Source organism: Episyrphus balteatus, chromosome 1 (genome assembly GCF_945859705.1).
Source record: "Episyrphus balteatus chromosome 1, idEpiBalt1.1, whole genome shotgun sequence".
Taxonomy (NCBI): Eukaryota; Metazoa; Arthropoda; class Insecta; order Diptera; family Syrphidae; genus Episyrphus; species Episyrphus balteatus.
Window position 1 is genome coordinate 148180759 of NC_079134.1, and position 15657 is coordinate 148196415.

General features: G+C 29.3%; 1 protein-coding gene across 4 annotated transcripts in view; it reads right to left on the minus strand.

The window, feature by feature from the left end:
• Window positions 1-15657, minus strand: part of LOC129906778 (TRPL translocation defect protein 14) — a 36638-nt gene that overhangs the window by 3577 nt on the left and 17404 nt on the right. For 3 of the 4 annotated variants that reach the window (XM_055982695.1, XM_055982694.1, XM_055982693.1), the window contains exons 6-11: window positions 14838-14969; window positions 1821-1949; window positions 1625-1761; window positions 1349-1562; window positions 958-1285; window positions 713-894 (exon numbers count right to left, since the gene is read on the minus strand). In XM_055982695.1, the coding sequence (XP_055838670.1) occupies window positions 713-894; window positions 958-1285; window positions 1349-1562; window positions 1625-1761; window positions 1821-1949; window positions 14838-14969 (1122 nt within the window). The remainder of the gene's footprint in view (window positions 1-712; window positions 895-957; window positions 1286-1348; window positions 1563-1624; window positions 1762-1820; window positions 1950-14837; window positions 14970-15657) is intronic. The other variant, XM_055982696.1, reaches the window with a different exon arrangement.

The window sequence follows — 15657 nt, forward strand, 5'->3', positions numbered from 1 at the left end:
CATTAAAGTTTCGTTTTTTATCTTTCACAAAATTTATATACCTTAGCATCCAGGGGCACTATTTTTTAAAATAGGTTTATTATATAGTATTTTTTATAGAATCCTTAAGGTTAGGTATAAGATTAGTTTATAGGAGAGATAAGTCTGTTTATCCCATAATTATGATTCTCTTTGCTAGAATTTAGAAGATAAATACAAATATATATTTTCTAAAAACAAATATTTACACTTTTTTTTGTTCATTATTATTTTAAAAAGAAATGTTTAATGAATCTTTTTCATTTAGATTATTTTTTGATGTATTATCAAAAAATTAATAAAATTATGTGCGTGCATAGATAATTATTATAGAGAGAAAGAGATGGTGTTTTATGTACATAATGTATTATGTACCTACATGCAAAATACAATTCTTACATTCTAATCTGATTCACAAAATATGTAAATGATTAACAAAAGAAACAATAGAACCAAAACCAGAAAAAAATGTTAGACAAAAAAATCAATTTAAAAAAAAACAAAATTTCAAAAAAACTATATAATTCTAAACAAAATATCAAATTTTCAAAGAGTTATTAATGGTTGTTTCAAATCATTTAATCTAAATCTAGGATTCTTTGTTTTTATTATTTCGTTCTCTATCTCAAGCATCATCATTCATCGGCAACATCGTCATCCACCTCTTCGAGGTAATGCTTACACTTTTCCTTACCATGCAATGAATGACAAAATTTCTTGGTAACGCTCCAATCTTCTTTCAGCGATAAATTAAACATGGAGTAATCTGGATCGCCGGTTACCTCTTTGACTATATTTAAGAATTTTGGCATGCAGTTCTTTAAAGCATCACCTGACAATGATGAGTAAGTTTCCAATAGTACAAGTCCTTTGCACCTATCCCCAAAAAAAAAAGATCAATAAAATGATTCATAGAAAGAGAACAAAAGCAAGACTAACCTTGGATGACTTGGCTCTCTATAAATGTCAAGTTGAAAGTACTGATTGTTGATTAGAAAACAGCGACGCTTCTTGTAGATTGTAAAATGAGTATAGTCGCGCTGAGCCAATAAATTCATATAGTCTCGATGGGTTAGTTGGGTTTTTACCTCAACAGCCTGCCCGTGGAGGTGTGGCCGACGAATGGTATGGATGTAACTCCAGTGGTTCTTTTGGCCACGTTTACGTAACCTTGCTTGTACTTTTGGTCCTGAGGATTGTAGATAATGATGTACGACATCAAAGTCTTGATACGGTGGAAATTCGGAATCTGGTGGTAGGCTTCCGACTAAAAACAATGAAATAAATATGATTTAGTTTTCTTTTTTTTTTTTAATAAATCTATACAAACCTAGAAGTTTAAGTTTCCTTGAGCTGGTCTTTAGACGATCACCAATATCGATACCGAGTTTTTGGCATACAGCTTCAATGGAACGATTCATTTTTGATTCAAAATCTGTTGAATTATCGATGACATCGAAATATGGGTGCCCGACCCATGCCGCTGCTGATTTATAGTCCAATTCTCTAGCCATTTCAACACCTTCTGAACGGCAAGCATGATCCTAAAAGCAAATTGTTTATTACTCGTTTTATCATTTTTAAGACCTTTTTGGACTATACTTACTTCTGTTGTATAAAATTCTTCAGCACCATTAGCAGCTGATACTAAATGAAGAATTTGATTATAACGATTATCTCGTAGTTCAATTGAATTCCAATTGTTAGCGGCCATCATTTTTTCCCATTTTTCCTTTGAGATATCTAAAGATGAGTTGACATTGGTATGGAACTTAAAAAGGGAAGAAGCTTTTGTAACTTACATGCGCTTGCATCCATAACACCACGATCACATATGATCAAACAGTTTCGATTGCATGAATTACCAACTTCAAAGTAAGTATTTTCAATTTGTATCATGGTACGGATAAGATTCTCTTGAAACTTATAAGCTAAAATAAATAAGGATGTTGTTTTTGTTTTATTTTTTAAATATTTAATTAAAATAATTGATGGAAATGTGTCACGTCGGAATTTTGCAGTGCAGTGAGCCTTTTATTGTGGAAAAAGTAGCAAAGGGTACAAAACTCAAAAACTTGTTTGTTTATGGGCTTCGATAAGAAATCTTAATACCAAGAGAAGAAATCGAAGACTTTGTCAGAGCGAAAATATAACATGAAAAAAAGTTACGTATACGCCACAGTGACCTTTTAAGTTTAAACACTGTAAATTGATACAAAATTTGTAACCAATTAGTTTAGTATTTTTTGGTCTTTTAAATTATTTGGCATTATTACAATGGCAAGAAGTCAAACTAAAAACTCTCATTTCAAAGGACCTCGCAAAAAATGTATGAATTATAGTTTTTGGAGAATTGGTCTGGATTTGATATGTTGTACATGACATTCTTCTGATCAAAATTCTTCATGGAAGTATGGAATATAGAAAGTCTCCGAAATGGTACATTTTCATGAATCTTGTAATGGAGAAAAAAATTTCTGACACGTGTTTACGGGATGACTTAACCTACTTCGATAAGCATAGGGTTGCAAAGCCAAAAGTATTTAACAATTATTAAAAATGAAGTACTAACTTTTTTTTAACGATTCTAACGATTACATATTTTTTTTTTTTATTTCAGAAAAATACAAGTTTCAATTTACGTTTTAAAGAACAAAACTCTCAACTTGTCAACAAATTTTAAAGTAAACATTTTTAGAAAATTTCATAACAAAAACTTATTTCAAATCTAATAAAAACCAGCCCAAACTTATGAATATAAGCAGTTAAAATAGGTTTATTTGTATAACAAATAAAGCAAACGAAACCAGATACACGCGAGAGTGCAATCATTTTTTTTTTTTTAATTAATGAAAACAGATTTGATATAAAGCAAATATACACATTCGTACTCGTGTACTGGCACCGGAATGAAAATATACAATTAATATGCATCATCAACAAAATAAAAATTAAGAAACAACAACAACAAAAAATATAGTTCAGAAAGAAATAACAATGAAATTTGACTTCCAAACAAATTTCAAACTTAATCAAAAAGTTTGGCTTCTACCGTGCCACACAGTGGGGCGGAGTTATTCATATTTTGACAATATAATTCGAAAAAATATTTGATATTGTGAATGTAGATGTGAAAACAATTAATTATGATCCATATGACCTGCTATTCTAGTTCTGTAATGAGTTGAAAATGTTGATGAAAAAACTTTTCACAATTTAAATTTATTGTTGATAAAGGACCCCGCACATTTTGTATGGGAAGTGGCCCTCGGTCAAATTGTCTGAAATTTTAATATGTTGTTTTTCTCAAGCTCTTGATCAAAAGTCGATATGGACAGCAAGTCGAAAAATAGACAGTTTTTTTTTCAGTGAATTAGAAAATTTTGAAAAATAAAAAATGTTTTTTAAATTTTTTTTAACTTTGACCTCGAATATCTTTCAAATGGTCGGATTAATAAAAAAAGTTAATAAGACCTTTTTTGTGGAACAATCTATTTCCTATAAGAATATGTCTTGCGCGTTTGATTATCATAATTTTTCAATTTGTTACAAAATTAAGAACAAAAAACGAATTTTGAAGGATTTTCTCGATTTTTGGACCTCAAATATCTATTAAACGGTTAGATAAACGAAAAAAGTGTACAAAGCCTTTTTTGTAGAGCGTTCAATTTACTACAAGAATATGTAAAGAAATTTGCTAAAAAGTCGATTTTTAAAAAAATTATTTTTTTTTTTAGTAGAAGCTTGATGTAGAATTTCGATTTTTTTGGCCCACCCTACTATACAGGTATTAGATCCTATACGATATAGTATAGGAAATTTTTAAATATGAAATTCGAAGTGACATAATTTGCGAAATTATCTTATTTGGACTGTAGTGAAAAAAGCTTATAGTTATAATGTTTCAACTAATCTACAAAACTTGGTGTTATGATATCTAAAAAATATTGTTTAATGCCTACTCAAATTCTGAATTACTTTTATTTAAGGCTTTATGATACCTTTTTTCTCTTTTTTAATGCATTAAAAATGCAAACAGAGCAGTACAAAGTACAACATGTTTCAAATTGAAAAATAAAAATAAGAGTAATTGTATAAGCAAAATACAAAAAAAAAATTCATTAATTCAATAAAAGAGGTCTTATAATGTACTAAAACAATCAAACTTTTTTCAGCCATTGCTTATTTATTTTTGTCACTTCTGTCAGTACGAGTACGAAAAAATTTTGATAAAATTGAATTTCTGTGAATAAGAAGTATAACTCCACACTCCTTAATTTACTTTAAACGACAATAATTAATAGTGCTCTTAATGTATCTGTTTCGTTAAAAAAACGACCTGTTTCTTTCATAAAGCTGACATTTCCATCTGATTTAATGCATTAAAAATGGAAAAACAAAGTATCATGCGAGATTTAAGAACTTAATCGCATTTGTCAAAGGTCCTTTTCAGTGCGAGATTAAAGTAATTAACTGAACAGTGAAGAGCCGAAAAATCGGTGCCAAAAATGCGCGTTCAAAAAATATTTTGACAATTGGATTATTCGTTGAAAATAATTTCGATTGGAGCTTATTTCGATTGGAGTTTATTTCGAATGCAACTCAACAAATTTAGATTAGTAATAAACATGTTTTTTTTTTGACGAAATGTACCTATTAGCCAATTTTACACCAAAATTTAATGAGTTGTGTACGATATTTGCACCACTGTTTGTTACCCTGCAAACCTACAAGCAAATTAAAAAGAACACATTTATGTCGTGTCTGAAAATTATCAATTTATTTAAGAATTTTCGTAAACTCATAGTCCCCATAGTTAAAACATCCGCGCATAAGACTTTGATAAACTAGTGCGCATTATATTTATAGAATTTTTTTTTTTTTTTTCTGAAAAAGACATGTGCGAGATGTGAGAATTTAAATTTCGAAAAAAAAAAACAAATACAGGTGGTGGTTAGACTTTAAACATATAGACAGACTGTGACAGTGTCAGAAAAAAGAAAGACACACAATCAGGTCATAAAAACAAACGAAGGCACATGATGATGTCCCATGATAAAACCTTGCGTTTTAATGCTATGTTATTCACCTCAACCGAAGATAGTGTCATCAAGATTTAAAATAAGACAAAAATAAGGGGTGTGCACACTTTTTGATTGTCACAACTTAATTTGTCAATGTCATTCAAGGGGCAAGTACAATATGCACATAAACGTCAGAGAGAAGTGATGGTATTCGCTGTGTTTGACAGGAAACGGAAATAAACTGTGGTGACACTATTTTTTTTCTAAAATTTCAGAAATGCAGTACAATCTTACATCAGATTTTATTAATGGAGAACATTCCGGTAAATTCATCTAAATGCATTTTTAACTAAGACAATGACACAATGTCTATACAAAATTTAAGTGATTTGAATATTCATTTGAATTTTCTGAATTTTTTTTGTGTTCTTCTTTTATGTGTTTTGATGAAATTTATTTTTATAATCATCACTAGAGTAGAGAAGTCTGACCACAAATATATATTTTGGCAACTTGAATGAACGTTTTCTGCCAGAATTCGTTTTAAAGAAAATTATCTTGATTACAATTTTATGCTTTGACTGGTGACTGACTGTGGCGTGCACTGCGAAACGTTTTTGTTTTTATTTTTTTTTTATAATAAAAAAAAAAAAACAAAAAATAAAAGGAAATAAAAGAAAAACAGACAACTGTCTTAATATTTTGAAATAAAAAATGTTTGATATATTTGAAAGAATATTTTATTTTGAACCAAAAACTGTTTTCAAAAATTTTTGTTTGTTGTTTTTGTGATTTTAAAAATTTTGCGGTTTATTACGTATTACTTATTCAAAAAACGCCCACAAAATTTCGTCAAAATTGTAGGTGTGTTATCTTTTCAATAACAAAGAAGAAGAAAAAAAAGAAAGAAAAATTGGCATCGTCTGGTGTTTGTGACTGTAATGAAGGAGAAAGATTTGGCTGATAAATTTGCGATCATGTATTTAGGGCATATCTATAATAAAGAAATCATCTTGAAAGCCATAAAAATGAAATATACAAAAATTAGAAAAATTTCAAGGCAACTGAAAAATGTTGAATGAAATTTTATGATTTTATTTTACATTAACATTTTAAAATGTAAAAATAAATATTTTCGAAGTATGTATGTATGTTTGGTCAAAGTTATTGTATGAGAGATGGAAATCGTATTTTTTGTATACTCAATTGAAGATTTTATGTCTGGCAGCGAATCTTAAGTGGTTCAAAATCTAAATTCTTTTAGAAAGTGCGTTCATATGGCTTTTTAGAAAGTGTCTGCTCGGTTACTGATCATAACCTTAAGTTCATACTTGATTTTTGTACAACTTTCAAGGAAGAACTCTAAAAGCCATCGCATTCGTTGCGTTGACAGATTCAATTGACACTGACAGCTTGACAAAATATACACGTTCTTGTTGGTGATTCGAGGCTACACGTGTGGCGCCGCAGTCGTTAAAATTAGAATTTATCGCATGAGGCCGACGCACAGTGGATAGACTAGTACAAAGTTCGGGACATTGGTTAATTTTTTTATTTCTTTCGATATAAACATTTTTTTTTTTGCGTGCTATGAAAAATAACATATATTTCATTATCCAAATAAACATTTGACCAATTTGACGTATTTTGAATTCAGGTAGTTTAAGAAGAAAAAATAACTTTTTAGGGAGTCGTACGAAATCCCCCAAAAAAAATATCACCATGGGACAAAATCTCCAAAAAATTATTTTGTCCAAAACAAATATGTTCAAGTAGTGCGAATCAAGCTATTAAATCGCGCGATTTGATTGCATGATTCACTACTTGAACATATTTTTTTTTTTTTGAGATTCTGGCTTGGAGATTTTTGCTATGGGGATTTTCTCTTTGGAGATTTTGCTGCTGGAGATTTCAGTTTGGGGATTTTGGGTTTGGGGATTTTAGTTTCGGGATTATGTCTTGGGAAAAACGTCACCAACCCAACTTTTTATGCTTACTTTGAGCAACACTTGAACAGAATTTTATAATTTTTCAAAGTAATAAATCGGATCCGACTGAACAAGATTAAAAAAAAATGTTTTTCTTCTTCGTTACAAATACCTACATTAGAGTGTCCCAGCCTATAAGAGCGAATTTTTTTTTTCGTTTTTGAATACGCATACCCTTTAATTTTTTTCTAATTGACCCTAATAACTAAAATATAGAATATTATAGAAATCGGATAACGATAACACCAATACGATATTATTATGATACGGCGAAATCATCAAGTACTTACATGTAAATGACTCTAATAGAGTGTCCCAAAAAAATTATACATAGTTGTTTTTTTTTAACGCATACCCTCTAATTATTTTTGAATCGTGTTAAAACACGTATAAATAAAATTTCATGTAACTAGGACCACAGCAACCCGTGCCGACTTGCGTTGATACATGTTAGTACTTGATGATTTCGCCGTATCATAATAATATCGTATTGGTGTTATCGTTATCCGATTTCTATAATATTCTATCTTTCAGTTATTAGGGTCAATTAGAAAAAAATTAAAGGGTATGCGTATTCAAAAACGAAAAAAAAAATCGCCCTTATAGGCTGGGACACTCTAACCTACATATTACAAAATAATAAGTCAGTTTTGTGTCTGCGACAGTTGTAAAATGAATTTCAAAGTTAATATCAACTGTTCAAGTTTTTCTCTAGAAAAAAATGTTGCGTATACGCCATAGTGACTCGAAAATTCTTTGATTCAATATTTTAATGTACAGGGAAAAAAATGAATTTAAAATCATTGCCGGTTTAATAGAAAAGTAGAGTGAAAAATCATGATAATTTCATGATGAAAAGTCATGAATTTTTTTCTGCCAATTTTTTTTTAATTCAAAATGGTAGACAGAACAATCGTTTTAAAAAAAATTTCTTTTCAAAATAGTTGATAAGCTAGGAATTTTGCTTAACTGATGTTAAAAAGGCGTTCGATCTTGGATTTAGGTAAACTGTTCAATGAACACTGTTCATATTCAGTAAAAAAATTTATATTTTTTTTTAAAATAAAGTCCAAAAATTGCCAAATTAGTAAAAACACACTTAAAGACCTTTTATTTTGCTATTTCTTGTTTTTTTTTTTTTTTTAATTTGCTCAATTTAGACATCTTTCCTATACATATATATTTTCATAAAAATTAGAATATTTTAGCGTTATATTTTTGACTATATTTTAAAATAAAGATATACAAAAAATATTGTACAGACGTTTTTTTTTTCAAATACAATTTTTGAAAAGGGGGAGAATTAATTTTTTTTTACATTTTATATAACGAGTTGATGAATATTTGCTCCAATATGGCATACCAACTTTATATAAATTTTTTTTTTTACTGAAAATGTTTTTTATAAAATAAGTTTTCATATATACAGCTTCAAAAATGCATCTTAGGGGCCGGTTGTAGCGATTACAAGAAAATTAATCAGGAAAAATGATTAAATGAATATTTATAATGTTTTTTATTTTTATTTGAAACACAAATACTAGACTAGTAATATTTCGAACGTGTCTACAAACCTTTATTTACATGTTCCAACCATTATAATTGGGTCTTAATTATACATTATAGTCTCAGAAAAAAAAATGTACTTTGTCAGCAATCAATTTTGCATGCGACAAATTGCCTTCTACCACCGCACGGGAAAAATTGTCTAAGGTCTTAATTTGAGGCTTGTGACCAGCGTTACCGTTAAGCGACTTTAGTCGCTATTAGCGACCTTTTTGAAGCCTTAGCGACCAAGCGACGACTTTTTATTTAAAGCGACTTTTTCACTAATTTCATAATAGCGACTTTTTTTTTCTTTCTAAAAATAGTATTTCTTTTTTAATTTTGAACATTTAGAGCTTCAAATTTGTGTTTTTTTTTTTCGTTCTGAACGTATTCTGAGCTAGTTCAGAGCACCATCGATGGACTCAGAATAAAATAACTGAGCAGACCGAGTTGAATGCTGAAGGCTGAACACAAGCATTTAGCAAGTGGAATTGAAAAAAATTTCAAACAAATAAAATAATGGCGCAAGAGTGCAGTAGTCGTTCTAGTTTTTTATTTTTATTCAACCCTTTTGGACCCAGCGTTACTCTCATGTAACATATTTTTAAAAATTCGTAAAAAATATTCCATTAAATATTTTTTTTAGGTTTCGATGGCTTAATTGAAAGATAATAATGCCTATTTATTTATTTAATATGTTAAATGGTTACATTAGAAATAAACTTAAATACTAACAATAGAATTATTAAACTACTGGATTATTACAAAAATTTAGTCAAATATCATACCTTTAATTTTTGTTAATCGAAAAAGGGACTGATATTCACATTTTTTTTCTTTTTTTTGCAAACATTTTTTTATATATGGTCATAGTTTTGAAAAAAGATATAGAAAATGTTAATGCAATGAAAAAAAAAATGTTAATTTTCAATGAAAAAATTTAGTGAGCACAGCATTTTGAAGGCAATTTAATCTTCTTTTTTTCTTTGGAGGCAATGTTTATGTCTATCTCAACCCAAAAAAAATGTATAACTAAAAAAACAAAAAACTCAAAAAATCGATTTTTTTGATATTTTTTTTATGATTGTTTCGACTACTGTGGTATGGAATTTTTTTCAATTTTCAATTTTTTCAATTTTTAAAAAACATTATTCCAATAGGAAATTTAATTCTCTATAAAAAATTTTATATGCAATATATCAAAATTTTGCTTGGTTTACGAGGTATGTTGAAAAAACCAAAAAGGGGGCTTTTGCACCCCTATCTTCAGTTTCCACCCTCTCATTTAATAACACTCCGCAATTTTATCTTCTTTTATAACCCATTCAACGATTCCTGCAATAAAAACCCGTGAACGTCTTAGTTCCTTTCTAAACTAAATAATCAATAGCCTATTAAGATCCTAAAATGAAGACTGTTTTTTTTTAGTTTCTAATTTCGTTATTGTTAATGAAAACTTTGTTTCAAGACAACTTATGTTTATTTTTCTATGTAAAAACATATGAAAACGATTTAGCGACTTTTTTTTTTTAAATAGCGACTTTTTCGACAAAAAAGCGACTTTTTTTCAATTTTTCAGGTTAGCGACCTTTTTTTTCTAAAAGCGACTTTTTTAGCGACCTTTCAAAAATTTTCAACGGTAACGCTGCTTGTGACTTGCGACCTGTCAAATATGTATTTTTAAAATCACCGCTGCTTTATCTACTGTTTCGTCGCATGTACTCATGACAAAAACTATACCTAAAAGTATCTCTCCAATGAAACACAAACAACCGCTTTTTTTTAGAAATGAAAGAACAACGCAAATCAATTTGATCATCAGCGGAAACATTAAAAGAAAAAAGTCTAAAAAAAAAATTGCCTTTAAATTGTACATGATTGTTCTAAAAATAAAACAAAATCTTTTAAAAATTCATTTCTATGACAAATAATTGTCCAATGATATTTTTTTTTTATTGATATGTGTTTCATTTGTATGACTTTTGACCCTGCTACAAAATATAATCAGCTTGCGAATAATATCGAACAAGCCCCCAGACAAATTGCCTTGAACACAAGTCTAATGGAAAAATTTTTGTTTTATTTCTTTCTTGCTTTTTTATTTATTCATACGATCATCGACTTCATATTGTGCAAAAAATAAAAAAAAAATCGTAATAAATATGAAGAAAAAAAAAACAGAAAAACCAGAAAATTAAAAAAAAAAAAAAACAAAAAAAACTCCCAGAAATATCTTATGCCAGCCGGCACAAACTCACATTGCATTTATTATTTATTATTATTAACTGAATGACATAGTTAATAACACTTGATTGCACGTGATTTTTGTTGTGTGTTGACAGATTGGTGATGGGACGAGAAAACAGTAAAAATAATAATTACAAGACGAATCTTGATTGCACACTCAATGTCAGATAAACTTCCTCATCGCATACTGACAACCAGCGGTTAAAACAAAATGAATCATTTTTCAATAAACTCAAGACTTCATATATGCGGTGACATACAGCGAGGGAGTTCAATAGCGGTATTTATTATTTTGTTTATGTAATAAAATTAAAAACAACGCAAAATAACAAAAAAGTAAACCACTCAAGTGTGTACTTTGGTTTTAAGCATACATAATGCCTCCTTTTTTTTTAAATAAAATCCAGATAAAACCCCATAGTCTTAACCATTTCCGGACATTTTGTATATTTTGTTGACAGATGGTCGAACTACGCTATCAATTTTGACATGTGTCATCATATCAACAAAACAAAATTTTCTAATCGTTGTAAATACCAACAGTAAGAAAATTTTGTCTTCTTGTCAATAAATCAGATCCCAATTAATGCATTTTCGATTCTAATGTTATGAGTACTGACAAATGCCCTGGAATGTAGTCCATTATAGCCTGTTAAAAAAAGTATCTACCTAATCATATCCAATTGACCACTTTCACAACTGTCAAAATATCCTTTAATTCAATAAAAATAATTTTTTTTCACCAACTGCCCCAGCACAGTATTTCTAGATGTGGAGGCAATTTTAATGTCTCATGACAAATTTTTTTCACACCTCAGGTTGCTTTATCCCATAAATCATCTGAAAAAGCAGCCGCATGCAATGTATTTTGTGTTATCTTATCAAAAGCCCAACTCATAGTCATTATTTACATTACGGTTCATTTGATTAGATCCATAAGCAAATGTGTATCAAGTTTAAGTTCATTTGGAAGTTACTATAAAATCTATTACAAAATTTCGCTCAGACAAAATACACTGTTAAAAGCATGAAGTTTCAGCGCTTTTTTTTTTTTTTGTTTGACATCTGATATAAGCGTTTAGATAGAATAAACTCTTAAACTTCATGCCATATGCCAAACAGAAGTTCTAACAAAAAATTTGCAAAGCAAACAAATTTATTTGTTTGCAAGATAATTGACATGCTTATTTTAAAGCCAGTAAATGTCAGATTGCCAAAGAAAACGCGGACCGGGAAACAAGATTTTTAATGGTCCGCATTTTCACAGAGGTTTTAGATTGTAGGCTCTGTTAGTACAGGTATTAAATGTAGTAGTTTTGCAACGAATCTATAATAAAGAGCAATTACCAATTCACATGCGACATATGCAATTTCTGGCAAGCACATTGCAATACGTTCAAATATTTTTATTTACGCACTCAAACTGCTACGTAAACGTTGAGTGATTCGATTTTTTAAGATATTAGATGTGCCAGTATATAAGCAACAACTGAGATCTTGTATAAAATCATACAAAATCGCAGAAAATTTTGAACATTCAAGCAAATCGACATGAACGTAGTATTCAATACGTTACTTTAGGGTGTTAAACTACATCTAGTTCTTTACTAGCGATTTTTAATGGAACCCACTTTCAACGAAATCAATGCGATTCATTAGGATATGCACGAAACGGTGCAAACTCTTGGTGAACCTAGTAAATGATGATTTCTAGATCCAGTGCTACAATTAACACATAATCTTCTGCTTTAAATGTGTAGTTGGTAGTACTAGATTTCTACTCATTAGTCGGCTAATGCATTATAAGCCCTGTTCCATTGGAGGTGGTAGTTTACTTGTGAGTAGAAAATTTAGTACAACAACTACACATTCATATTCCTATCTCCTCGAGTAGGAGATCATGTAATAATTGTTTTACTAGATCAATTCAGGAGTAAACTACCACCTCCAATGGAACGGGGCTAAAGAATTAATATTGCCAAGCTTCAGCATTGTACTAGAATTTTGGATCGCATTAGTTTGACAGTTGATAAAAGATCTGTTTGGTTAAAAAAACGAGAGAGAATATGAGCAAATTATACAGCACAGCCATAATTGAACACTGCTAAGTTTTGTTCAGTTTTGTTTTTCGGACGCAAAATATGCTCTTTGTCGCAGTTTACGGACTTAAATTTGAGAAATGATTTTTTTTATTTGTATAGGTAAAAAGTAAGTTTGTTTTTACAGCATAAAAGCAAAAACAAAATACTTTTCCGTTTAGTTAAACAATTTTGGGTATTTAAGACAGATGGGACATGGGAGATGGGACATTGGAAATGGAGACATTTCGTTAACTTTAGACATAAGCATCTGTTTGGTTCCGTCTACTATGACTTAACCTTAATGCACCGTCAAATTTTTGTCTGTTATAATAAACATTAAAATATATTCAAGTCTGTTTGTTCACTCGATCGAATTTCGTAAATGGATTTTGAAGAGATTTCGTTGTTCCATTAGATTTTGAAATTGTAGGTGGAATATAGATTTTGGTTCATTGTGAAAAGGGTAAGGAAACATTTGTTTTTGATAGAATTCATTCAGATGAACCAGACTGTATGTTACAAATGAGTAAGCTTAAGTACTTATATTGTTATTTAATTAATCGAAACAAATTGTTTTTAATGAACTCGCTTTTAAAATTGATTTGATTACAAATAATAAATTTAAATTTATTTTATACAAAAAAAAACCGCATATTGTTATCATTTCAACATTTTTTTACCCATGTTTTTCACATATCCCAGACTTAAAAAAAAAAATAAAAGAATTTCCTTGGCTTCTTCTGACTAAAGAATGGTTTATTGATGCAATAAAATAACGTGTTTCTTTTTGTTTAATCAAAATAAAATAAATTTAATAAAATTAATATAAATATTCAAGTGAATGTCGTTGAAATGTTTATTTATTTGTTGGTTTAGAAAGAAAAATAGAGCAAAATAGAGAGAGGGAGAGAGAACTTGAGATTTATTTATATGAACTCAACAATAAAGAACTCAAGTTATTAATAAAATTTCATTTAATTTCTCGAAATTTCACATTTAACGTTTAGAGGAGAGAAAGTCAATTTTGTTTATAATATACAATGTTGTTGTTATTCCAGTCATTGTGACTGCGAAAAAAAAATTACGTAGACAGATCACGAGTTGTGTACGTAATAACAAAAAAGTCAAAAATAATTCTTTATTTTCATTTCGTAGATGGTTTTTTTAAAAGTTAATTTTATCAACGGAAATGATTGTCAATACTTTTCAAACATTTGAAATGCGCTTATTAACTTTGAGGGCCGATAAATTTGCCTAAATGCTTGAAATTTTTGGTAATTTTTTCACACAATTTTGAAATCATCTCAATTTCAACGAAATAACGAGATAAATTGCATTAGAATATTTTTGATTACGTTTTTTTTTAAATAAAGTAAACGAACAGAACTAACCACGAATTTTGTTTTGAACTTTCAAGGTCCAATGATAAAATAGTTGAAATAGAGTGTTCGAATACAAGCAAATCATATGGCCCACCCATAATAGCGGATTAAAACAGTTCGTTAATTTTTTACGTTAGCATCTGTTCGCTTTGTCTAATATGGTTTAGCTTTCACGATACCAAATATGACAGAAGAGGATGCTTGAGGGATGTTTGATTCTTATAAAGAATTATTTGAGGAACAAACAGTTTCAAGTTTTGGACAGATTTTTTCAAGAGATTTAAAATTTACACAATTCATGCATTTATTTATTTATAAAATAAAATTATTACAAAAAAAGCTGAATGAATTCATTGAAGCTTAATGAAAAAAAGGCTTTTTAGGAAATTCTTATGCAAAGCGAATGATTGTGATACGACAGAGAAAAAAAAACAAAGCACATAATGACGATACGAGTAGAAAATATTCTTGTGCAGAAAATTTCAGAAAAGTGTTTTGTTCTTTTTGTTGGTAAAAAAACACACAAAAACGACGTATCATCACACTCACCTTCGCTACCATCAGGTTTGTCAACAGCGGAAGCCAAACATCTTGGACATGATGCGGTTAAATCGATTTGGCTATGTTCAGGGGAACCGAATGGAAATTGTTGATATTTGAATGTGGTTGGTTTGGCGGGTGCTATATTATATATTTACAAAATAAAGAATATTTTAAAAAGAAAATAAAAAAAATAAAAATGAAAAATTATAATGAAAATAAAAATTTAATGGAAATATGTATGTACATAATAGTAAATAGCACAAAAGTCACCACTATTTAGGATTTCATTTCTTTTTTGAAAATGTATTGTCATTTCGACCAGTTTCGACTTTTTTTCGGATATATTAAAATGACGGCTTTTAAGCCATTCACTTGAATTTTCTTGAACAGGTTTACTTAACAGCAACTACTGCAATTTTCTTGAGAATCTCAATCAGCATTCGCAAATTTACTGATATATCTGGCATTAGCATTTTAAAGCTAGAAACGTGAATAATAAAAGCAGCCTATTCACCACTTTCCAAAAACCCACCACATCAAATACAATTTATGACAAAGAACTTTTGACTCTTTTTTTAGTTTTTAGGTATAGTTGCCAAACATCCTATATTCTAACCCTTTCCCGAGTTGAAATTTAAATCAAACACACCGTAGAAGAATTTCCAACTGACACCTGTCATTTGAATTTGAATTCTCATAATTTGGTAGATCTGTTTGGTTTCTTTTTGGAAAAAATCTGTCTATTTTTAAGAGTGGGTATGATACTCTCTTAGAGAAGGAAAAATTGTGCAAAATTACCCAAACCAAACGCTTTGAAAGAAAAAAA